Consider the following 25,677-nt stretch of genomic DNA (forward strand, 5'->3'; position numbering starts at 1 on the left):
AATATATATACAAAACTATCCTGACCCACGAGGACAGTACAAAGCCACAGTCAATGGGACTTTACTGATTTCTCTGCTGCTTAACCTTTGACCAGTCACGTGACTGAGATTCAGTGGCGAGACCATCATGAAGTTTGTGAAGCTTTTTGGACGCTTAAAGTCAAACATCATTGGCATGATCCATGTAGGAGCTTTACCTGGTAGGATCGAGGAATTTAGGCTGTAATGTGTTGTTCTGTATACTGTATGTACAGATGTATTTTGTGTGTAATTGTGTAAAAGTCAGAAGAAGAGTTTGGTGTGATTTTCTGCAGGAACTCCATTACACAGATGTGCAGTTCCTGAGCTCATCGAGGAGGCGTGTAGAGAGGCAGAACTTTACCACCAGCAGGGATTAGTAAGGGATTAATATTAACATACAGTAACACACTGGAGGAAATCTCATTCAAGGGTCTGACCTAATCACATTTTAAAAGAAACACAATATTCAGGTCAATGATGTCATTTCTCCAATAACAGACAGCAGCATGTTTGACCATTTTTAATTCTTATTCATTGTTTATTTATATATTTTGGTTTGTCATTATAAATATAGTAGTATGAAGTGTACATTAGGTTGTGATGTGTGTATTCTGCTTCAGTGTGTGTGTGTGTGTTTTCAGGATGGGTTGCTGATTGAGAACATGCATGACGTGCCGTATGTGTGTGATTCGGGGCCGGAGGTGTGTGCGGTGATGACGGCTGTGTGTTCTGCAGTAAAGAAACTTCGTCCAGCTCTCCCTGTCGGAGTGCAGGTTCTAGCAGCCAATAATCAAACAGCACTGGCCATCGCCCTCGCCTCCGGTCACTAAACACATAATAATAATAATAATAATAATAATAATAATGATAATAATATGGGGTTGGATGATTGTGAGTGTTAAGTGTTAATGGTGGTCTGGTGTAAATGTTCAGGGCTAGACTTTATCCGAGCAGAGGGCTTTGTGTTTTGTCACGTGGCTGATGAAGGCCTGATGAATGCGTGTGCTGGTGACCTGCTGCGGTATCGCAAACACATAGGAGCAGAACACATTCAGATATTTACTGACATAAAGAAGAAGCACAGGTGAGATCAGAGCAGTTACACCTCCATCTAACCCTCCTCTAGAACCCACCATACATCTAACGTTTATCTAGATATATGATATATATCTTGCTGTTTGCTCACGCCAAACTCATTTAAAATATTTAATGTTAACCTCATCTAATGTTCATCTAACTTTTATGTAATGTGGATTATTTCTGTTTCCTCTATGGCCATTCATGGAAAAAAAAATAGGTAAATGCTCTAGCAGCAGTGTGAGAGATGTTTGGCGTGTGTGTGCAGTGCTCATGCGCTCACAGCTGACGTGTGTATTGCTGAGACGGCGAGGGCAGCTGAGTTTTTCCTCTCGGACGGTGTGGTGGTCACTGGACCTTCAACTGGTGTTCAGGCAAATCCACAGGAACTGAGCGGTGAACTTCAGCTTCATTCCTCCTCAACTCACTAATAATCTCCTTTACAGTCCCATTTAACAACCTTTTATTATATTAACATTATTAACATCCTGCATTATAGAGTGCTGTGAAAAAGTATTTGCCCCCATCCGATTTCTTCTGTGTTTGTGTATATCTCATACTAAATAGTTTTAGATCTTCCAACAAAATACATCATACAAAGGTAACCTGAGTAAACACACAATAGTTTTTATCTTTTACTGAAGCAAAAAAAGTTATCCAACACCTATCACCCATGTGAAAAACTAATTGCCCCCTTAAACTTAAAATCTGTTTGTGCCGCCTTTAGCAGCAATAACTGCAACCAAACACTTCCGATAACAGAGATCAGTCTCTCACTTACTTCTAGGACTAGGACTTACTCCTACGCTTTGGATCGTTGTCTTGCTGCTTAATCCAGTTGAGTTTCAGTTTACGGCCTAGGGTTAATCCTAACCCTAACCGGACATTCTCCTTTAGGATTTTCTGGTAGAGAGCAGAATTCATGTTTCCCTCAATTACTGCAAGTTGTCCAGACCCTGAAGCAGTAAAGCATCCCCACACCATCTCACTGCCTCCACCATGCTTGACCATAGGTAGGTTCTTTTTGTGGAATTCTGTGTTCAGTTTACGCCAGATGTAACGGGACTCCTGTCTTCCAAACAGTTTCACTTTTAACTCATCAGTCCACAGAACATTCTCCCAAAAGGTCTGAGGATCATCAAGGTGTGTTCTGTCAAAATTCAGACGAGTTTTAATGTTCTTCTGGGTTAGCAGTGGTTTTCACCTCACCACTCTTCCATGGAGCCGTTTTCCCCCAGTGTCTTTCTGATAGTGGAGTCATGAACAGTGACCTTTATTGATGTAAGAGAGGCCTGTAGGTCCTTCGATGTTGTCCTTGGTTCTTTTGTGCCTTCCTGGATGAGAAGTTGCTGTGCTCTGGGAGGAATTTTGGAAGGTCGGACACTTCTGGGAAGGTTCACTACTGTGCAGAGTTTTCCATTTGGAGATAACGGCTCTCGCTGTGGTTCTTTGGAGTCCCAGAGCCTTTAAAATAGCTTTACAACCCTTCCCAGACTGATGTATTTCAATCACCTTCTTCCTCATCATTTCTGGAATTTATTTGGCATAGTGTGCTACTGGGTTCCTGCTGTTGATAAAGTTCTATGTAAGTGTAGATGTGATTGAACAGGGTTTGCAGTAATCAGGTCTGGTTCTGTCTAGTCCAGCTGAACCCCGTTATCACTGCAGTTTCATAGATTTGGGGAATTAGTAACTACAGGGGCAAATACATTTTCACACAGGCCCAGCTGGTATTGGATAACTTTTTTGCTTCAATAAATAACATTATCATTTAAATCCTGTATTTTGTGTTTATTCAGGTCGCCTTTGTTTTCAGTTTCTGAAACTATTTAATATGAGATCTACACAAACACGGAAGAAAATGTATTTCTGACTGACGTTTATTTAAACACATTATTTATTAATTTAAATAGTCGTGCATTAGTTAACTAGTTAAATTAACTAGTTTATTATTGAGTTTGTATTTGTTTAGCTGAATGATTGTAATTCTGTTGTGTTTATAAATTCTATAAATGATTTGTAAATTTATCTCCATTATTTTCTTATCATTAATAATGTCTTACTTGTTTCAGTGCTAATTTTCACTGCCTCTAAAATATCAGCACTGAATCTGTATGTATCTGTCAGAGGTGATGCGCTCGGTCCGGATCCCGGTTCTGATCGGTTCTGGAGTGACCCATGAGAATGTGGAAGATTATTTGGAGGCGAACGCGCTGATCATCGGGTCACATTTTAAAACCGGCGGCCGCTGGGAGAGGGGCGTGGATCCCGAGCGAGTGAAGAGACTCATGGAGAAAATCCACAAACTCCGCAACTAAAAAATATTCATATTAAAAATATTACCTTTATATTTTACACATGGAGACGGAAATCCTTGTTTAAGGCTGAGTGTATTCAAGTAAAAACATTACCGTAATAATAAAAATGTTTATTTTGCAGTTTAAAAAAATATTTTTCACAAATATATTCCTGAATTTAAAAAATGAAACAGAAATATTTACAGTATAAATGCATTTAACACCAAAAACTTAAAATAAAATCATCATTTAAAAACGGTGCGAGTCGCTCGGCTAAAGAGCTGAATACAAATAATACATCATGTTCATGCTAAACACACTTCACCACACAATCAGCTACACACACACACACACATCTACACAATATGTACGTATATATATGTACATAAACACACTTCACTGCACAATCAGCTACATCTACACACACACTATATGTATATATATATATATATCACATCTTTTCAAAAACATTCACAAAATCTTAATTAATAATCAGAATTCAATTAATGTATTGCATCAGCTTCATGCTAAAAGTGTATCAGCTACAGCTAAGCTCAACGAGAAACACACACACACACCCCTCGCCATCTGGTCACACACTCAGTAGTTGTACAGGCGCTGAGTCGGCTGTTTGAAGTGGCCGTAGTGGCGCTCTGTGTTGGAGAACCGAGTCCTGACCAGGTTCTGCCTGCTGAGGGCGCTGCGGCTCAACTTCCTGCGTTCAGAGTACACTCGAGCTCTCTGATCCGAGAACAGCGTGGAACCACACCACAACGCCAGAAGACTCGACACATCACGTCTTACCTGTACACACCTGAGACACACACACACACTCTGTCAGGTACATGTGCACTACCCCTACTGAAGAGCGCACTATATAAAGAGTAAAACACGTACAGGGAAATGATCCACGCTGGGCGAGACACGCCCTGATTTCCCATTACAGCACACCCAAGTGTTTCTCTCACAACACACCCATTTACCAACAATTACCATTTCACTCATTACAGAGACGTCATATACTCTTAATCTGTTTACATTAACACTGTTCAAACCAGCTACTTCCTGTTCTCACTTACCTTATAGCAGCTATAAACACTCGTTCCCTCACCATCCCTCTCTATTCTCTCTTTATTCCCTCTCTCTATTCTCTCTCTTTATTCCCTCTCTCTATTCTCTCTCTTTATTCCCTCTCTCTATATATTCCCTCTCTATTCTCTCCCTTTATTCCCTCTCTCTATTCTCTCTCTTTATTCCCTCTCTCTATTCTCTCTCTCTATTCCCTCTCTCTATATATTCCCTCTCTCTATTCTCTCCCTTTATTCCCTCTCTCTATTCTCTCTCTTTATTCCCTCTCTCTATTCTCTCTCTTTATTCCCTCTCTCTATTCTCTCTCTTTATTCCCTCTCTCTATATATTCCCTCTCTCTATTCTCTCCCTTTATTCCCTCTCTCTATTCTCTCCCTTTATTCCCTCTCTCTATATATTCCCTCTCTATTCTCTCCCTTTATTCCCTCTCTCTATTCTCTCTCTTTATTCCCTCTCTCTATTCTCTCCCTTTATTCCCTCTCTCTATATATTCCCTCTCTCTATTCTCTCTCTCTATTCCCTCTCTCTATATATTCCCTCTCTCTATTCTCTCCCTTTATTCCCTCTCTCTATTCTCTCTCTTTATTCCCTCTCTCTATTCTCTCCCTTTATTCCCTCTCTCTATATATTCCCTCTCTCTATTCTCTCTCTATATATTCCCTCTCTCTATTCCCTCTCTTTATTCCCTCTCTCTATTCTCTCTCTTTATTCCCGTATCATAACGTATCATATAAACCTGCGCTACTGTCAAAGCCGCTGTTATAGAGAACTAATCACCACCTCCTGACCCAATCACAATCCAGAAGGGGGTTAGACCAAAACACAGTGCTCTAACACACACACACACACACACACACACACACACACACACACACACACACACACACGTGTTGGTTGATCATAATTTGAGAAAAAATGTAGTGACCTGGGAGAATCGTCTTCTTCATCGGAAACTTCTTCCTCGTTGGTCCTCTGATGAAGCATCTGGTACACGGACATGCTGGGATGCTCGATCAGCAGATTCTCCAGAGGATCTTCTACAAGAAGGCCTAAAGATGAGTTATCTTCACACACACACACACACACACACACACGATCGACCCTCAGGTAAACTATTTAGCATTCATTCTGTCAGCTATTGTTTAATTTGAGTCTTTTTCCAGTGTCACATGTCCATGTCAGTTTTTAATCATATTTAGTCACCCTTATTGTTATTTTAGTCACGTGTTAGTCAGATACACGTCTGGGCATTTTAGTCTAGTTTTAGTCGATGAAAGCTGGTGACATTTTTCGCCATAAAATTATTATTAATTAGCATTTCAGTCTAGTCTAATCTAATCTAATCTAGTCTAATCTAGTAGTGGAAATGTCTGAGATAACTGGGGGACTCTAGCTGGGAGGATTTGGGTAAATATGTGTAAATATAATATAAACATGTAAATACATCTGTAATATATAAGAACATTACACTAACTTCACGCCTCTTCCAAACAATATGTCACGTGTAACACAAAACAAACAACATTCATCCGTCCTCCTCTTCCACATCACGACCCTCTGCCCTCTCAGTCTGCTTTATACCAGCGGTCCAAACTCATCTAATATCACTTTTTCATCTTCTCTCTCTCTCTCCTTCAAACTCTTCTCTCTCTCTCCTTCAAACTCTTCTCTCTCCCTCCTTCAAACTCTTCTCTCTCTCTCTCCTTCAAACTCTTCTCTCTCTCTCCTTCAAACTCTTCTCTCTCTCTCTCCTTCAAACTCTTCTCTCTCTCTCTCCTTCAAACTCTTCTCTCTCTCTCTCCTTCAAACTCTTCTCTCTCTCTCCTTCAAACTCTTCTCTCTCTCTCTCCTTCAAACTCTTCTCTCTCCCTCCTTCAAACTCTTCTCTCTCTCTCCTTCAAACTCTTCTCTCTCTCTCCTTCAAACTCTTCTCTCTCTCTCCTTCAAACTCTTCTCTCTCTCTCCTTCAAACTCTTCTCTCTCTCCCTCCTTCAAACTCTTCTCTCTCTCTCCTTCAAACTCTTCTCTCTCCCTCCTTCAAACTCTTCTCTCTCTCTCCTTCAAACTCTTCTCTCTCTCTCCTTCAAACTCTTCTCTCTCTCTCCTTCAAACTCTTCTCTCTCCCTCCTTCAAACTCTTCTCTCTCTCTCCTTCAAACTCTTCTCTCTCTCTCCTTCAAACTCTTCTCTCTCTCTCCTTCAAACTCTTCTCTCTCCCTCCTTCAAACTCTTCTCTCTCTCTCTCCTTCAAACTCTTCTCTCTCCCTCCTTCAAACTCTTCTCTCTCTCTCCTTCAAACTCTTCTCTCTCCCTCCTTCAAACTCTTCTCTCTCTCTCTCCTTCAAACTCTTCTCTCTCTCTCCTTCAAACTCTTCTCTCTCTCCCTCCTTCAAACTCTTCTCTCCCTCTCTCCTTCAAACTCTTCTCTCCCTCTCTCCTTCAAACTCTTCTCCCTCTCCCTCCTTCAAACTCTTCTCTCCCTCTCTCCTTCAAACTCTTCTCTCCCTCTCTCCTTCAAACTCTTCTCTCCCTCTCTCCTTCAAACTCTTATCCCTCTCCCTCCTTCAAACTCTTCTCTCCCTCTCTCCTTCAAACTCTTCTCTCCCTCTCTCCTTCAAACTCTTCTCTCTCTCTCTCCTTCAAACTCTTCTCTCTCTCTCCTTCAAACTCTTCTCCCTCTCTCCTTCAAACTCTTCTCTCTCTCTCTCCTTCAAACTCTTCTCTCCCTCTCTCCTTCAAACTCTTCTCTCTCTCTCCTTCAAACTCTTCTCTCTCTCTCCTTCAAACTCTTCTCTCTCTCTCCTTCAAACTCTTCTCTCTCCCTCCTTCAAACTCTTCTCTCTCTCTCCTTCAAACTCTTCTCTCTCTCTCCTTCAAACTCTTCTCTCTCTCTCCTTCAAACTCTTCTCTCTCTCTCTCCTTCAAACTCTTCTCTCCCTCTCTCCTTCAAACTCTTCTCCCTCTCCCTCCTTCAAACTCTTCTCTCCCTCTCTCCTTCAAACTCTTCTCTCCCTCTCTCCTTCAAACTCTTCTCTCCCTCTCTCCTACAAACTCTTCTCTCTCTCTCTCTCCTTCAAACTCTTCTCTCTCTCTCCTTCAAACTCTTCTCCCTCTCTCCTTCAAACTCTTCTCTCCCTCTCTCCTTCAAACTCTTCTCTCCCTCTCTCCTTCAAACTCTTCTCTCTCTCTCTCCTTCAAACTCTTCTCCCTCTCTCCTTCAAACTCTTCTCTCTCTCTCTCCTTCAAACTCTTCTCTCCCTCTCTCCTTCAAACTCTTCTCTCTCTCTCCTTCAAACTCTTCTCTCCCTCTCTCCTTCAAACTCTTCTCTCTCTCTCTCCTTCAAACTCTTCTCTCTCTCTCCTTCAAACTCTTCTCCCTCTCTCCTTCAAACTCTTCTCTCCCTCTCTCCTTCAAACTCTTCTCTCTCTCTCTCCTTCAAACTCTTCTCTCTCTCTCTCCTTCAAACTCTTCTCTCTCTCTCTCCTTCAAACTCTTCTCTCCCTCTCTCCTTCAAACTCTTCTCTCTCTCTCCTTCAAACTCTTCTCTCTCTCTCCTTCAAACTCTTCTCCCTCTCTCCTTCAAACTCTTCTCCCTCTCTCCTTCAAACTCTTCTCTCTCTCTCCTTCAAACTCTTCTCCCTCTCTCCTTCAAACTCTTCTCCCTCTCTCCTTCAAACTCTTCTCTCTCCCTCCTTCAAACTCTTCTCTCTCCCTCCTTCAAACTCTTCTCCCTCTCTCCTTCAAACTCTTCTCTCCCTCTCCTTCAAACTCTTCTCTCTCTCTCTCTCCTTCAAACTCTTCTCTCTCTCTCCTTCAAACTCTTCTCTCTCTCTCTCTCCTTCAAACTCTTCTCTCTCTCTCTCCTTCAAACTCTTCTCTCTCTCTCTCCTTCAAACTCTTCTCTCTCTCTCTCCTTCAAACTCTTCTCTCCCTCTCTCCTTCAAACTCTTCTCTCTCTCTCCTTCAAACTCTTCTCTCTCTCTCCTTCAAACTCTTCTCCCTCTCTCCTTCAAACTCTTCTCCCTCTCTCCTTCAAACTCTTCTCTCTCTCTCTCCTTCAAACTCTTCTCTCTCTCTCCTTCAAACTCTTCTCCCTCTCTCCTTCAAACTCTTCTCTCCCTCTCTCCTTCAAACTCTTCTCTCTCTCTCTCCTTCAAACTCTTCTCTCTCTCTCTCCTTCAAACTCTTCTCTCTCTCTCTCCTTCAAACTCTTCTCTCTCTCTCCTTCAAACTCTTCTCCCTCTCTCCTTCAAACTCTTCTCTCTCTCTCCTTCAAACTCTTCTCTCCCTCTCTCCTTCAAACTCTTCTCTCTCTCTCTCCTTCAAACTCTTCTCTCTCTCCCTCCTTCAAACTCTTCTCTCCCTCTCTCCTTCAAACTCTTCTCTCTCTCTCTCCTTCAAACTCTTCTCTCTCTCTCTCCTTCAAACTCTTCTCTCTCTCTCTCCTTCAAACTCTTCTCTCTCTCCCTCCTTCAAACTCTTCTCTCCCTCTCTCCTTCAAACTCTTCTCTCTCTCTCTCCTTCAAACTCTTCTCTCTCTCCCTCCTTCAAACTCTTCTCTCTCTCTCTCCTTCAAACTCTTCTCTCTCTCTCCTTCAAACTCTTCTCCCTCTCTCCTTCAAACTCTTCTCTCTCTCTCTCCTTCAAACTCTTCTCTCTCTCTCCTTCAAACTCTTCTCTCTCTCTCCTTCAAACTCTTCTCTCTCTCTCTCCTTCAAACTCTTCTCTCCCTCTCTCCTTCAAACTCTTCTCTCTCTCTCCTTCAAACTCTTCTCTCCCTCTCTCCTTCAAACTCTTCTCTCCCTCTCTCCTTCAAACTCTTCTCTCTCTCCCTCCTTCAAACTCTTCTCTCTCTCCCTCCTTCAAACTCTTCTCTCCCTCTCTCCTTCAAACTCTTCTCTCTCTCTCTCCTTCAAACTCTTCTCTCTCTCCCTCCTTCAAACTCTTCTCTCTCTCTCTCTCCTTCAAACTCTTCTCTCCCTCTCTCCTTCAAACTCTTCTCTCTCTCTCTCCTTCAAACTCTTCTCTCTCTCCCTCCTTCAAACTCTTCTCTCTCTCTCTCTCCTTCAAACTCTTCTCTCCCTCTCTCCTTCAAACTCTTCTCCCTCTCCCTCCTTCAAACTCTTCTCTCCCTCTCTCCTTCAAACTCTTCTCTCCCTCTCTCCTTCAAACTCTTCTCTCTCTCTCTCCTTCAAACTCTTCTCTCTCTCCTTCAAACTCTTCTCCCTCTCTCCTTCAAACTCTTCTCTCTCTCTCTCCTTCAAACTCTTCTCTCTCTCTCCTTCAAACTCTTCTCTCTCTCTCCTTCAAACTCTTCTCTCTCTCTCCTTCAAACTCTTCTCTCTCCCTCCTTCAAACTCTTCTCTCTCTCTCCTTCAAACTCTTCTCTCTCTCTCCTTCAAACTCTTCTCTCTCTCTCCTTCAAACTCTTCTCTCTCTCTCTCCTTCAAACTCTTCTCTCCCTCTCTCCTTCAAACTCTTCTCCCTCTCCCTCCTTCAAACTCTTCTCTCCCTCTCTCCTTCAAACTCTTCTCTCCCTCTCTCCTTCAAACTCTTCTCTCCCTCTCTCCTACAAACTCTTCTCTCTCTCTCTCTCCTTCAAACTCTTCTCTCTCTCTCCTTCAAACTCTTCTCCCTCTCTCCTTCAAACTCTTCTCTCCCTCTCTCCTTCAAACTCTTCTCTCCCTCTCTCCTTCAAACTCTTCTCTCTCTCTCTCCTTCAAACTCTTCTCCCTCTCTCCTTCAAACTCTTCTCTCTCTCTCTCCTTCAAACTCTTCTCTCCCTCTCTCCTTCAAACTCTTCTCTCTCTCTCCTTCAAACTCTTCTCTCCCTCTCTCCTTCAAACTCTTCTCTCTCTCTCTCCTTCAAACTCTTCTCTCTCTCTCCTTCAAACTCTTCTCCCTCTCTCCTTCAAACTCTTCTCTCCCTCTCTCCTTCAAACTCTTCTCTCTCTCTCTCCTTCAAACTCTTCTCTCTCTCTCCTTCAAACTCTTCTCCCTCTCTCCTTCAAACTCTTCTCCCTCTCTCCTTCAAACTCTTCTCTCTCTCTCTCCTTCAAACTCTTCTCTCCCTCTCTCCTTCAAACTCTTCTCTCTCTCTCCTTCAAACTCTTCTCTCTCTCTCCTTCAAACTCTTCTCTCTCTCTCCTTCAAACTCTTCTCTCTCTCTCCTTCAAACTCTTCTCTCTCCCTCCTTCAAACTCTTCTCTCTCTCTCTCCTTCAAACTCTTCTCTCTCTCTCCTTCAAACTCTTCTCCCTCTCTCCTTCAAACTCTTCTCTCTCTCTCTCCTTCAAACTCTTCTCTCCCTCTCTCCTTCAAACTCTTCTCTCTCTCTCCTTCAAACTCTTCTCTCTCTCTCCTTCAAACTCTTCTCTCTCTCTCCTTCAAACTCTTCTCTCTCCCTCCTTCAAACTCTTCTCTCTCTCTCCTTCAAACTCTTCTCTCTCTCTCCTTCAAACTCTTCTCTCTCTCTCCTTCAAACTCTTCTCTCTCTCTCTCCTTCAAACTCTTCTCTCCCTCTCTCCTTCAAACTCTTCTCCCTCTCCCTCCTTCAAACTCTTCTCTCCCTCTCTCCTTCAAACTCTTCTCTCCCTCTCTCCTTCAAACTCTTCTCTCCCTGTCTCCTACAAACTCTTCTCTCTCTCTCTCTCCTTCAAACTCTTCTCTCTCTCTCCTTCAAACTCTTCTCCCTCTCTCCTTCAAACTCTTCTCTCCCTCTCTCCTTCAAACTCTTCTCTCCCTCTCTCCTTCAAACTCTTCTCTCTCTCTCTCCTTCAAACTCTTCTCCCTCTCTCCTTCAAACTCTTCTCTCTCTCTCTCCTTCAAACTCTTCTCTCCCTCTCTCCTTCAAACTCTTCTCTCTCTCTCCTTCAAACTCTTCTCTCCCTCTCTCCTTCAAACTCTTCTCTCTCTCTCCTTCAAACTCTTCTCTCTCTCTCCTTCAAACTCTTCTCTCTCTCTCTCCTTCAAACTCTTCTCTCTCTCTCCTTCAAACTCTTCTCTCCCTCTCTCCTTCAAACTCTTCTCTCCCTCTCTCCTTCAAACTCTTCTCTCTCTCCCTCCTTCAAACTCTTCTCTCTCTCCCTCCTTCAAACTCTTCTCTCCCTCTCTCCTTCAAACTCTTCTCTCTCTCTCTCCTTCAAACTCTTCTCTCTCTCCCTCCTTCAAACTCTTCTCTCTCTCTCTCTCCTTCAAAGTCTTCTCTCTCTCTCCTTCAAACTCTTCTCTCTCTCCCTCCTTCAAACTCTTCTCTCCCTCTCTCCTTCAAACTCTTCTCTCTCTCTCCTTCAAACTCTTCTCTCTCTCTCCTTCAAACTCTTCTCCCTCTCTCCTTCAAACTCTTCTCTCTCTCTCCTTCAAACTCTTCTCTCTCTCTCCTTCAAACTCTTCTCCCTCTCTCCTTCAAACTCTTCTCTCTCTCCTTCAAACTCTTCTCTCTCTCTCTCCTTCAAACTCTTCTCTCTCTCTCTCCTTCAAACTCTTCTCTCTCTCTCTCCTTCAAACTCTTCTCTCTCTCTCTCCTTCAAACTCTTCTCTCTCTCCCTCCTTCAAACTCTTCTCTCTCTCTCTCCTTCAAACTCTTCTCTCTCTCTCCTTCAAACTCTTCTCCCTCTCTCCTTCAAACTCTTCTCCCTCTCTCCTTCAAACTCTTCTCTCTCTCTCCTTCAAACTCTTCTCCCTCTCTCCTTCAAACTCTTCTCCCTCTCTCCTTCAAACTCTTCTCCCTCTCTCCTTCAAACTCTTCTCTCTCTCTCCTTCAAACTCTTCTCTCTCTCTCCTTCAAACTCTTCTCCCTCTCTCCTTCAAACTCTTCTCTCTCTCTCCTTCAAACTCTTCTCTCTCTCCCTCCTTCAAACTCTTCTCTCCCTCTCTCCTTCAAACTCTTCTCTCTCTCTCCTTCAAACTCTTCTCTCCCTCTTTCCTTCAAACTCTTCTCTCCCTCTTTCCTTCAAACTCTTCTCTCCCTCTCCTTCAAACTCTTCTCTCCCTCTCTCTCCTTCAAACTCTTCTCTCTCTCTCCTTCAAACTCTTCTCTCCCTCTCTCCTTCAAACTCTTCTCTCCCTCTCTCCTTCAAACTCTTCTCTCCCTCTCTCCTTCAAACTCTTCTCTCCCTCTCTCCTTCAAACTCTTCTCTCCCTCTCTCCTTCAAACTCTTCTCTCCCTCTCTCCTTCAAACTCTTCTCTCTCTCTCTCCTTCAAACTCTTCTCTCTCTCCCTCCTTCAAACTCTTCTCTCCCTCTCTCCTTCAAACTCCTCTCTCTCTCTCCTTCAAACTCTTCTCTCTCTCTCTCCTTCAAACTCTTCTCTCCCTCTCTCCTACAAACTCTTCTCTCTCTCTCCTTCAAACTCTTCTCTCTCTCTCCTTCAAACTCTTCTCTCTCTCCCTCCTTCAAACTCTTCTCTCTCTCTCCTTCAAACTCTTCTCTCTCTCTCTCCTTCAAACTCTTCTCTCTCTCTCCTTCAAACTCTTCTCTCTCTCTCTCCTTCAAACTCTTCTCTCTCTCTCCTTCAAACTCTTCTCTCTCTCCCTCCTTCAAACTCTTCTCTCTCTCTCCTTCAAACTCTTCTCTCTCTCTCTCCTTCAAACTCTTCTCTCTCTCTCCTTCAAACTCTTCTCTCTCTCTCCTTCAAACTCTTCTCTCTCTCCCTCCTTCAAACTCTTCTCTCTCTCTCCTTCAAACTCTTCTCTCTCTCTCTCCTTCAAACTCTTCTCTCCCTCTCTCCTTCAAACTCTTCTCTCTCTCTCCTTCAAACTCTTCTCTCTCTCTCTCCTTCAAACTCTTCTCTCTCTCTCTCCTTCAAACTCTTCTCTCTCTCTTTTTTCCTTTTTTAAACATCAACAAAACTACGAGAGACAGCCTGTCAGTGGAATAAAGAATGAAAGTGGTAGAGTAAAAGCCCGTAGTGACTGGAGACTCTGTATAAATGACAGCTATAACACTTTACACACATTATATCTCTCTGTGTGTAATCACTGACCACGTTTCTCTGTAATAAACATGTAGGCGAACAGAACTGTGGATAGAATACTCAACCAGCTGTGATAGTGAAAATAAATGAAGATGAATAAAGACGTTCAGAACAGATTAAATCTGGATCATCAGCTTTCTCCGTATCAGAGTTTCTACTGTCGCATCTGTTACACTAACTGTTCCTGTGAAGATCTTCAGACGCGCACTGATAGAGAAGCGTTCCTATTGGCTGCAGCCTGTAGGGATTACGGCCAATCAGGAAAGTCAACACTGAGCACACGCAGATATCTCCTCTGCGCTTAAGTGTGGAACTCACATCGAGAAAAAAAAACAGTCTGTAATATTTTGTCTCCCCTTGTTTGTGGTGAAAACAGAGAGAAATGTTGGTAAAGTTTTTATTTTTGAAACTACACTTCAGTCTTGTCTTTTTGCATCAACAATATCGCATGTTGATAAAGTCACAGTTAGTGTTTAATGACGTCAGTGTCGTCTCGTCATCGTCTCGTCTCAGTCGTGGAAATAAAGGTTGTCCACAAACTTTTTTTGTCATAGTTTTCATTAACCCTGATATAAACAGCTCCTCCTGCTGGTCATTGTGTGTAATTGCCTCATGTCTCAGACCTGGGATATTAACGATGATCCAGTCCCCATCTTCACACTCCAGCAGCTCCACACAGCTCTCGTTCTCCAGCACAACTCCATCCGCTTCCTCTCCTCCACCACCCAGCAGGATCTGCATCAGGACTTTACTGATCATCTTTCTCTTCTTCTCGACTCTGAAAACACAGAACACCACACCGTTATCGTGAGTTCTGCTGCGTGTCAGCGTCAGAACCACCGTCACGGCTGTGTTCCGATCCGGTTTCTGATCTACTCTGCTCCGACTCCTCCGTCTGTACACTCTAAAAATATGAGAGGGTTCTTTAAGGGTTTGTTGGATAATTAAAGGTAGGAAACACAGTGATATTGTATTGGTGATGAGTGTGTAAAATACAGAGTGTGTGAACAACCCACTCTGATACACACTCCTCCTTCTCCTCGTACTGTGAGTGTGTACTTCAGTGTTGTAGTGTTAGTGTGAAGTCAATACTCAGGACAGAATTTTAATCCAGAACACCTTGTCTAGTGCAGTTTCCAGCTGCCAAGATTCCTGCATGACTCACCCGTCAATACGTGTGTGTGTGTGTGTGTGTGTGTGTGTGTGTCAGTGCATTCTGAGTGAGACTTGGCAGTCATTACTGTTCACACGGACTCTGTGTCCTTTAGCTTGTGGAGTTTATTTTCAACACCGTCTGGATTTTTATCCTAATTTAGAACAACTTTAGAGAGTGAAGCAGCGATCCGGTGCTGATCAGATTACACTGACTTCATTCACACTCAGGAGGTTCCCCACACACACACACACACACTCACACACACACACACACACCCCTCAGTCCTCCTCTGGTGCAGAAGTAAAAGAGGATTAATAGATGGAAGGTTCGATGAGACACTGAAGTATTAAATCATTATAAAGCAGTAATAAAGTGCACACTTTAACCTGTTGCTGAACGGAATGTTTCTCCTGCATCACTGAGGGTTTATTTTAAATGATACACATCCTTTAACTTAAACACACACATACAGTGCAAATGTTTTTGCACCCCCTTGATTAGTAGGTGAAAAAATAGAAACATGTCTCTACTCAAAACAACATTCTGTGTTTACCTTCACAGCCTAAATACTACACTAACTGAATCTCAGGCCTCTTTATTAACCTTGCTCAAATGTTTACACCCCCACCCCTGACCAGAACTACTTCAGTTCTACTTGAATTTGTACCTCAATAAAGTTTTATTTAAGGCACGAAAAGATGAAACTCTCACACACAGGAAAGCGGCTGTCACGCGCCCTAAACCAGACATCATACCGACCTTTCACAAAGCTGAAGATACACAGATATCAGAGTGTTTACTGTGAGCAACACACACACACACACACACACACACAACAAAGGAACACCACAGTTTCAGCTCAGAACCCCAGCTGAAGCCCAATAACTGACTTTAACAGTGAAAGTAGTTGTAGTTAAACTCACCTGGAAATATCAGTCGAGTCCGAGCTGAAATAAAAATGATAAAAATAATAAACAGAAAGTGTAAATAAAGAAATACTCGCCGCTTGTTTTTGTGTCTCGACTTGTTTACCAGCCCGAAGCCCCGCCTCTGCGTCGTGACGTCACCAGATCTCCGTCCGTACATCGCACGCGCCCGATTTCAAATTTGTAAACAAGGATGTGCGTCATTTCCGCTTCCGTGTTACGGTCCTACACACTGCTGCGGCACCTGCTGGACAAACCGCGTAGTGCATCTGCTTCCTTAGTCCTAAGTATTGGCACACCTCATTCAGTCATCCATAATCATCATCCTCAGACCAAGAGGACGGCTTCTAAACCCCAACATCGAGCCTGTTGACCAAACAAACAAACTTCATCATCTCTCTAACCAGATAATCATTATACACTAAAACTGCAGCGTTCTGCGATCCCTTGGCGCAATACAGTAAACCAATCAATTCATAAATGAATGAATTAATGGGTGAATGAATAAGTAAATTCGTGTATATTGTTTATATATGTTCAATTTGGGGGAGTATTTATAGTAAATCAGAGAAAAGGAGGCTATATAATGGCGTGGAAACTGATGATGAGTTCAAGTCGTGTCGGAAATTACGAGTGGAACACACGAACGCAACGCAGTCGTAATTACGAGTGGGGAAACGGGATTGTCTGTGAGCGCGAGTTTCCGGGATGTGGGCGTGTCAGTAGGAAACAGGGCGGGGTCAGGGGTCAGTGGATGCAGCGTATGTAGTAGACTGTAGGAAAGCTAATTTCCTGCACAAAATACAACAGCATTGTACAATCATATAATATGTAACGATAAAGTTTGTAGTGGCTTCATAAAGTGATCAAATATTTTTTTTTAAAGCAAAACATACCTGACGCGTATTTTTTGCTCTTCATTTTCCAGAAGTAGAGATTAAAAAAACTAAAAAAGTAGAGTTTTTGTAGTGATGTGCGTTTTCATAACACTGCTTCATGAAGCTTCGGAACTTTTGCGAATCTTTTATTTGGAATCAGTGATTCGGCGCATGTATCAAATTGGTGAAGTCACGTGATTTCAACAAACTAGGCTTCATTACGTCATCGCTGTTTCGAAATTTCCATGGTTCGCCGCTAGGGGGTGCTGATCTCCAGGTGAACCAATGAACCAGTGTTTAATATATAATTTGAACTGTTCTCCGGTGAGTTTTATTATGTAGGCTTATACAACCGAAAGGATTCAGTAGTGTTTGTACTGATCCGTGGTCAGTGCTTGCCTCAGGATGCCTAATCATCTGAGGTGAAATCCCACCAAATTTGGGCCAGATGGCCAGATGTTGTGGGTTATTACGTAGGCGAGAGACAATTGGACAGTTTTTCCTTTATTAATGTTCATTGTTCATGACCAAAATAACCTATAGTTATTCACAATGAGGAGCCTACAGGTTGCAAAACCCGGCTCATGTAGTTGTCAGACAGATGTTAAAAACTCAACACATTAAAAATATATATATTTAAAGTGCTCTTACAACGATGTGGACAGGAACACTTCACCTAGGATTCAACCCCAAGGCGGAGGTGAGAGCTCTAGCAGCTCCCACACACACTTCCTTGTTTGCCACGAACAACATGTTGAGTATAATTCGTCAACGCTTGTCTCACTCGTTGTCAATGTTGTTTCAGATCAACACCTGCAAGTGACCACTAGGTGTCACAGTGGAGACGGGTGTCGGATAGTTTCGAAGCCTCGACACACTATGGCACATTTACTTCAACTGTTTCAGTGTTCCACGAAGCCTCGCTCTCCCCATCACTAGTTTTTAGTAGTTTAATTAATCAGGACTTCCCACGAGGACTTGGATGCACAGTGACATTCTGACAATCCCAACATCGGCTGCCATATTGTTATTTTACACCCAAATATAAGTTATATAACAGCTCATGACCTTCTTCACAGAGGCCTCTGAAGAGAGTAAAACTGGAAATCTCACATTGTCCAATCTGGCAACCCACAAGGTAACCGAAAGTGAAGCAAAGTGAAAAGTGCCGAAAACAACTGTGTGTGTTCTGGAATAAAAAAGGCCAGGTAATATTTCTTATTAAACACACACACACACACACACACACACACACACACACACACACACACACACACACACAGCGTTTACACTTTTCTTTATTTATGATTTTATGATGTTTAGAGAGGAGAAGTGAAGGTAAAACAGTTTGGAGAGAACTTTAACCCCTCGGTGGGTCATGAGGCTGGAGTTTAGAGGACTAAGTAGAACATTAGTGAAATAAAAAATATTTATTTACAGTGATTCTTTTGTTTTTTTCTCTCTCTTCTGCACTCCTGTTCTCAGAGAGGGAAGACACAAGTGAACAAAACAACTTTACTGTGACTCTGGATTGGATTTCATTCATGATGAGTTACAATAATAATAATAATAATAATAATAATAATAATAATAAAACTTTTACTGATTCCACTTTTACTTTCACAACAAAAGAAAAGAAAAGTTTCAGAACTTGATTATTGTGTTGAGGCTTGAGTTAAAGCTTTTACTGTAATCTCGCGAGATTCTCGGAGTGTTCACAGTTCGGTATTATCGCGAGATCTGTGTTTAAAGTCCCAGTCCTGATGAACAGGATTATAGAGTTATTATTGTGAGGTGGATGTAAACTACACGATATGTCTGAAATATAAACAATATAACAATAAACAATATAACAATCTGCGCAGGTTGTGTCCCGAACCAGCCGGGGTCTCGTATATTAATGAAAATAAATATTTATATAACATGTGAATATAAATGCGGATTCAGTGTAGAGGAGTCATGTGGAAATTCCTTTAAAAAGTACATGATTATATTTATTTAATTACTGTTTCGGACTCGGACATCACGCGCAGGTTGTGACGTCACTGACATGCGTTTTGACATATGGCTATGGGAGCAGAAAAAAAGAAAGAAAGAAAAAGCACCAAGATCGCGACGCAAAAGAGCAAGAAGAACTTAAAGGTGTGTATTTTTTGTAATATTTTAAATGATTTTTTAGTCTTGATAAATCATGCAATGAATTTACATTTACATTTACAGTTATTCATTTAGCGGACGCTTTTATCCAAAGCGACTTACAAATGAGAAAGATACAAGCAAAGCGATATATCAAGCAGAGAACAATACGAGTAGTGCTGCTGTACAAGATCCATTAATTGAATTCCAGAAGAAGCAAAGTGCAGAGTAGAGGTGTAAGTGCATTTTTTTAAAATTATTATTATTTTTTTATTATGAGTTGGTTAGGTGTTGACAGAAGAGGCGGGTCTTTAGCTGTTTTTTGAAGACGGTGAGAGATTCTGCGGTCCGGATTGAGGTTGGAAGTTCATTCCAGCACTGAGGAACAGTTAGTGTGAAGGTTCTGGAAAGGGACCTTGCGCCACGCTGAGTTGGAACTGCTAAACGTTTAGAACTGCTAATTCTGTTTAGAATTAATTTTAATGAATTAAAATCAGCGCTGCAGTCAGTGCAGATCATCAGATTCAGTAATCCACTGAGTTTCATTAGAAAGGATCAACAATCAGAACTTTCTTTACGTGTTTTAATGTATAGGAAATAAACATGTTCCTGTTCAGCGAGGCGAGCTGTCGCTTCACTCCTCTCAGTGCTTTAAAAACAATCCCATGAGTCTAAGTTTCATATTTAGAGAATTAGTGATGTATTTTGTTCCTTAAGCTTTCTTTAGTAAACTATATTCATCACGCTTTAGTCTCCTTAGTGAATTACACATTGGAAAATAATTTCTGCTGTTATTGTTTTTCGGCCTGCCAGAGCGTTACTTTCAGAAAGCATTTATTTAGAATGAATTGCCTTAACTGTTTTTACTGCCAGTTTAATGTTCTGTCTTTCAGTCTTCATTCATTTAGACGTGTTAATTGAATCATTATGTTTTATTTGTTACAGTTTATAGGTATGTTTATATTTCTTGTGAAAGTTTTACTTTTATCTTTTTCTGACAGGGGCCCCCTGACAAAGTTTTTTTTAGGGCCCCCAGAAGTCTAGGACGGCACTGGAGGTTCCAGTTCATCCTAAAGGTGATGAGTCAGTGGGGTTGAGGTCAGGGCTCTGTGTAGGACACCCGAGTTCTTCCACCTTCTTCCGACCTTCACACACACCACGTCTTCTTGAAGCTCACTTTGTGCACAGGAACATCATCATGCTGGAACAGTGTTTGTGTTCCTCTTAGTTCCAGTGAAGGGAAACTGTAAAGCTTCAGCGTACAGAGACGCTCTACACAACTCTGTGCTTCTGACTTTGTGGAAACAGTTTAGGGAGGAACCACATATGGGTGTGATGGTCAGGGAGCACATATTTTTGGTTGTATAGTGTACTGTGTGTGTGTGTGTGTGTGTGTGTGTGTGACTCCAGTATAATCCAGTAAAAGATATGAACTCCTTATGTAAGTAAGAGTGCCGACTGATTTCAGAAACGAGAAATGAAGGTGGAAGTGAAGTGTGTAGCGTCTTCAAGGGTCTTTATTTGTCACATACATGTTATTTTTGTAGTTACTCGTCCCACAGTACAACGAGCAGACCAACAACAATCTAATGATATACACACACATAATAAAAATAGAATATAGTAAAATAATAAAATACAGTAGACATTATAAAATACAATGGACTGTAGAGGATATAGTGTGAATAGAATAGAGTAGAATAGAATAGAGTAGAATAGAATAGAATAGAGTAGAGTAGAATAGAATAGAGTAGAGTAGAGTAGAGTAGAGTAGAATAGAGTAGAGTAGAGTAGAGTAGAGTGTGTAGAAAGCAGATATACAGAGTTGTAAAGTCTGCAAAAATGATTGTTTTTTCTTCTCTACACTGAAATTGTTTTGTGTGTTGTGTGTGTTGTGTGTGTTGTGCGTATGCGTGTGTGTGTGTGTATGTGTGTGTGTGTACGTGTGTGTGTGAGGTAGGAATATCAGACACTCAAGTGGTCTTGTTCAGTAGCTGGATGCCGGAGGGTAGAACCTCCTCCTGGGTTTGGGTTTGGGTTTGTATACTGTTACAGACTACAAAGTATATAAAGGGTCAGCTGCACCATTCTCTAAACCGAGAGGTCTCTAAACCCAGAGTTCTCTAAACCCAGAGTTCTCTAAACCCAGAGTTCTCTAAACCCAGAGTTCTCTAATCCGACAGTTCTCTAAACCAAGAGTACTCTAAACCCAGAGTTCTCTAAACCCAGAGTTCTCTAAACCCAGAGTTCTCTAAACCCAGAGTACTCTAAACCCAGAGTACTCTAAACCCAGAGTTCTCTAAACCCAGAGTACTCTAAACCCAGAGTTCTCTAAACCCAGAGTACTCTAAACCCAGAGTTCTCTAAACCCAGAGTTCTCTAAACCCAGAGTTCTCTAAACCCAGAGTACTCTAAACCCAGAGTTCTCTAAACCCAGAGTACTCTAAACCCAGAGTTCTCTAAACCCAGAGTTCTCTAAACCCAGAGTTCTCTAATCCGACAGTTCTCTAAACCAAGAGTACTCTAAACCCAGAGTTCTCTAAACCCAGAGTTCTCTAAACCCAGAGTACTCTAAACCCAGAGTTCTCTAAACCCAGAGTTCTCTAAACCCAGAGTTCTCTAAACCCAGAGTACTCTAAACCCAGAGTTTTCTAAACCCAGAGTACTCTAAACCCAGAGTTTTCTAAACCCAGAGTACTCTAAACCCAGAGTTTTCTAAACCCAGAGTACTCTAAACCCAGAGTTTTCTAAACCCAGAGTACTCTAAACCCAGAGTACTCTAAACCCAGAGTTTTCTAAACCCAGAGTACTCTAAACCCAGAGTTTTCTAAACCCAGAGTACTCTAAACCCAGAGTTCTCTAAACCCAGAGTTTTCTAAACCCAGAGTACTCTAAACCCAGAGTTTTCTAAACCCAGAGTACTCTAAACCCAGAGTTCTCTAAACCCAGAGTACTCTAAACCCAGAGTACTCTAAACCCAGAGTTTTCTAAACCCAGAGTTCTCTAAACCCAGAGTTCTCTAAACCCAGAGTACTCTAAACCCAGAGTTCTCTAAACCCAGAGTACTCTAAACCCAGAGTACTCTAAACCCAGAGTTTTCTAAACCCAGAGTTCTCTAAACCCAGAGTTCTCTAAACCCAGAGTTCTCTAAACCCAGAGTACTCTAAACCCAGAGTACTCTAAACCCAGAGTTCTCTAAACCCAGAGTACTTTATGATCCGAAGTCGTTTAACAGGAGACTGAAGTCTTCATCACTGCTTTTAATTCAGTTTTCTGATATTTACTTTATTCTCTGATTTTATTTCTTTTTTGAATGTGTTCAAGTTTATACTTTAACTCATGCTGATTATTGTTTTAAAATATATTGATATTTTTCTATTCAGTTATTTTTTCACTGACTGTAAAACTGTGCTGTTTAAATTCATCTTCTTCTGTTCATAAAACTGTACAAACCTTTATACTGTTGTGATTTTATTATTTAAAAACTATTTATTCTTTGTAATTAAATCATTCATGATTTTTATATAATGTAATAGTTCATAGGAAAAAACAGTTCTGTCTTTATTTCTAAACTTTTCAAGTTGAAGAAAGGTAACTTTACAACAACAACAAATAATAATAATAATAATGATGATGATGATGATGATGATGATGATGAAGAACCCCAGTGAGTTGTGTTAATCGTGGCTGTGTTGATGTTGATGTTGATGATGATGATGAAGAACCCCAGTGAGTTGTGTTAATCGTGGCTGTGTTGATGTTGATGTTGATGATGATGATGAAGAACCCCAGTGAGTTGTGTTAATCGTGGCTGTGTTGATGTTGATGTTGATGATGATGATGAAGAACCCCAGTGAGTTGTGTTAATCGTGGCTGTGTTGATGTTGATGATGATGATGAAGAACCCCAGTGAGTTGTGTTAATCGTGGCTGTGTTGATGTTGATGTTGATGATGATGATGAAGAACCCCAGTGAGTTGTGTTAATCGTGGCTGTGTTGATGTTGATGTTGATGATGATGATGAAGAACCCCAGTGAGTTGTGTTAATCGTGGCTGTGTTGATGTTGATGTTGATGATGATGATGAAGAACCCCAGTGAGTTGTGTTAATCGTGGCTGTGTTGATGTTGATGATGATGATGAAGAACCCCAGTGAGTTGTGTTAATCGTGGCTGTGTTGATGTTGATGTTGATGATGATGATGAAGAACCCCAGTGAGTTGTGTTAATCGTGGCTGTGTTGATGTTGATGTTGATGATGATGATGAAGAACCCCAGTGAGTTGTGTTAATCGTGGCTGTGTTGATGTTGATGATGATGATGAAGAACCCCAGTGAGTTGTGTTAATCGTGGCTGTGTTGATGTTGATGTTGATGATGATGATGAAGAACCCCAGTGAGTTGTGTTAATCGTGGCTGTGTTGATGTTGATGTTGATGATGATGATGAAGAACCCCAGTGAGTTGTGTTAATCGTGGCTGTGTTGATGTTGATGATGATGATGAAGAACCCCAGTGAGTTGTGTTAATCGTGGCTGTGTTGATGTTGATGTTGATGATGATGATGTTGTTGTTGTTGTTGTTTATTTCCAGGCTGCGTGAGGTTATGGAGCGGATCGGTGATGTCATGCAGATGTGCTGTGAGGTTTCATCCAATCGGCAGATGAAGGCAGCAGTGAGGAATTCTGGGAAAGGAGCGGTGGTGGCAGGAGGAAGTGCATTTTTAGGAGGACTGCTGCTCGGACCTGCCGGAATCGCTGTTGGTAAAAAAAAACCTTCGGAATATGTTTTATTTTATTTTCAGTTATAGTAAAATCTAGGAAAAGTTTCAGAATCTTATTTGATCATTACTGAAACCATTAAATCGTTTATTTTGTTTTTGGATTTTTCATTTTAATCAGAAGAATTAACAGAAAGTTCACAGAATGTTTCATGGTGAAAATAAATATTTTAGTGTTTGTGCTTGAACAAACAAAAACAAAACCCCTGAACGATGAACATATAAATGCTATGAACAATATTTATAACAACATCGATATTTAATTTATATAGTGATTTAAATATATTAATTTACAAAGTGAATTATAAACAATAACTAATTTATATATTACATATCAAATATTATATTAAACAAATGTGTGTGTGTGTGTGTGTGTGTTGGAGGCGGGGCAGTCGGGGGTCTCCTGGGCTGGGGGATGACGAGCGGTCAGTTTAAACCGGTTCCTCAGATCCTCATGGAGCTTCCTCCTCAGCAGCAGAGGAAGCTTTACACGAACGTGATGGCGGTTTTGGGCTCGTTGGACTGGACCGACGCCCTGCAGCTCATCGCCCTCGTGATGGGGAACGCCAGCATGCAGGAGCGCGTCATTGCCACCATCCTCACCTACGTCACCAACGAGCTCCACGCTGAGATACGATACGGAGACTGAGCACACGACCAGCACACACAACAACAACAACAACAACAACATCAACAACAACAACAACATCAACAACACAGCTAGTACATCATCAACAACAACAACATCATCAACAACAACAACTACAGCTACTACATAAACTTTCAGCAGATTCACCTCTGTCAACTTTTATTTTATTTCAATTTATTCTATTTAGTTGCTTGAAGGTAAATTTCAGAAACTGTAGAAAAGATTGTGTGTGGTGTAGAACATGTGGGAAACACTTTACACTTTGTGTGCGTGTGTGTGTGTGTGTGTGTGTGTGTGAGTGAGTGTGTGTGTGAGAAGAAACCATAAATTAATTCAATTAGATTTAAATAAATAAAGTTGAATAAACCTCCTGCTTTTTTTCTTAGTTTTAACGAATCTCCTGGTCATTCCTGAGTTGTATTACATGCAGTTATTTTTTTTATTGTTATTATAAACAGGTCTGGAATCTAAACTCAGCAGGTTTAGGGTGAAAGGTGTGTAATCTGCTCTGTTCGTTATTATCCAGCGCGGGTTACTGTGAAGTTTGCAATTTAAATCTAAAACTGTGTTTATTAAATATTCAGAAATGATGTCAGGAGCAGGATAAACATTACACTACTGCACAGAAATGTCCTACATTTAAGCAGGGTGTGTCTGCACACTGGTGGGCGTGTCCTTGAGTATGACAGGAGAGTCATATATTACCTCAAAACCACACCCACATTTCAATAAATGAGCAAAGGCATGAGCTGCTTTTATTTTCTCATATGACACGCCAAGAGTTCAGTTTACAAGCAAGCTCAAAGACACACCCACCTTCTCATAATGGCGCTTAAGGACATGCCCACCGGGACACGCCCAGTTTTTATTCTACAATTTTATATCATAGGAATTATTCCTTTTGTTTGTTTGTTTCAAACACAGTGTTCATCACTGCAAAAATATCACACACACACACACACACACACACACACACACACACAGAGTGTTACATAAAGAATGTAATAAACCCCTGGGGGAAAATGGGAAAAGTTTGGTTTCAGTGTGTGTGTAAAACTGATTTATTTTGTACATCACTGCCGTCTAACATTAATAATAATAATAATAATAATAATAAGAAGAAGAAGAAGAAGAAGAAGAGCACTGCATGTTTTTATAATAATATTTATTAGTGCTTGAATTATAAAAATTAATGTTAAATTGTCAAATGCAAACATAATGCACATACAGATATTTATATACAGTGCCACACCTCACACATCCACTAGAGGGCGACTCGTTGCAGTAGTAGTGACGTCAGTAGTACCTCTACGGTGTAGCGCTAAATACCTTATAATGCTAATTAAATACATTTATTCTCCAAGAGTACATGATGTGACAGTTATTAATATGACCAAAATGATTCTTTTTTAATGATAAAAACATCATTATTTATAACAGTACACAGAAACTCAGCAGCAGTCAGAATTCTTACACAATAAAACTCATATTACAATAAAATTAAATAAATTATTTAAATGTTTATATGTTGATAATATGTAATCGTACACTCTCAGAGTTGTTCACATTGGTGGTGGTCTTACATGCTCCTGATGGAACCAGGTGGAACCAGTTCCTTTCCTGAAGTTCATCAGGTCTGTGGTGTGCATGAAGATGAGGAGACCGTGTGCTGAAGTGAGATGGAAGTAGTGTTAGGAGG

General features: G+C 41.3%; 4 protein-coding genes across 8 annotated transcripts in view; 2 read left to right on the top strand and 2 right to left on the bottom strand.

Annotated features, from left to right (window-relative positions):
• Positions 1-13: 13 nt before the first annotated feature.
• zgc:162297 (uncharacterized protein LOC555865 homolog) lies at positions 14-3,514 on the top strand. Its single transcript, XM_053617233.1, has 6 exons — positions 14-200; positions 315-397; positions 663-843; positions 955-1,105; positions 1,367-1,494; positions 3,226-3,514. Exons 1-6 carry the CDS (start codon positions 128-130, stop codon positions 3,414-3,416), a joined length of 807 nt encoding a protein of 268 aa, XP_053473208.1. The 5' UTR covers positions 14-127; the 3' UTR covers positions 3,417-3,514.
• On the bottom strand, positions 3,510-15,718 carry si:ch211-260e23.9 (uncharacterized protein LOC555795 homolog). Of its 3 annotated transcripts, none has more exons than XM_053617234.1 (4): positions 15,617-15,718; positions 14,081-14,235; positions 5,410-5,548; positions 3,510-4,209 (listed from the first exon to the last, which is right to left on the bottom strand). In XM_053617234.1, exons 1-4 carry the CDS (start codon positions 15,697-15,699, stop codon positions 3,996-3,998), a joined length of 591 nt encoding a protein of 196 aa, XP_053473209.1. In that variant the 5' UTR covers positions 15,700-15,718; the 3' UTR covers positions 3,510-3,995. The 3 variants fall into 3 exon arrangements, with proteins under 3 accessions (XP_053473209.1, XP_053473210.1, XP_053473211.1); XM_053617235.1 differs by having other exon boundaries at positions 5,410-5,521; positions 15,617-15,717; XM_053617236.1 differs by having other exon boundaries at positions 15,537-15,681.
• Positions 15,719-17,506: 1,788 nt separating this feature from the next.
• On the top strand, positions 17,507-24,993 carry LOC128603067 (protein C19orf12 homolog). Of its 3 annotated transcripts, none has more exons than XM_053617257.1 (4): positions 17,552-17,625; positions 19,555-19,629; positions 23,143-23,312; positions 23,713-24,992. In XM_053617257.1, exons 3-4 carry the CDS (start codon positions 23,156-23,158, stop codon positions 23,976-23,978), a joined length of 423 nt encoding a protein of 140 aa, XP_053473232.1. In that variant the 5' UTR covers positions 17,552-17,625; positions 19,555-19,629; positions 23,143-23,155; the 3' UTR covers positions 23,979-24,992. The 3 variants fall into 3 exon arrangements, with proteins under 3 accessions (XP_053473230.1, XP_053473232.1, XP_053473233.1); XM_053617258.1 differs by lacking the exon at positions 17,552-17,625 and adding an exon at positions 18,140-18,559 and having other exon boundaries at positions 23,713-24,993; XM_053617255.1 differs by lacking the exon at positions 19,555-19,629 and having other exon boundaries at positions 17,507-17,625; positions 23,713-24,988.
• A 601-nt stretch (positions 24,994-25,594) lies between these two features.
• The window catches only part of plekhf1 (pleckstrin homology domain containing, family F (with FYVE domain) member 1), a 1,961-nt gene continuing 1,878 nt past the window's right edge, over positions 25,595-25,677 (bottom strand). Inside the window, exon 2 of the mRNA XM_053617254.1 lies at positions 25,595-25,677. This exon is cut by the window's right edge and continues 898 nt beyond it. The gene's annotated coding sequence lies outside the window, so the exon portion shown is untranslated.

Source organism: Ictalurus furcatus, chromosome 27 (assembly GCF_023375685.1).
Source record: "Ictalurus furcatus strain D&B chromosome 27, Billie_1.0, whole genome shotgun sequence".
NCBI lineage: Eukaryota > Metazoa > Chordata > Actinopteri > Siluriformes > Ictaluridae > Ictalurus > Ictalurus furcatus.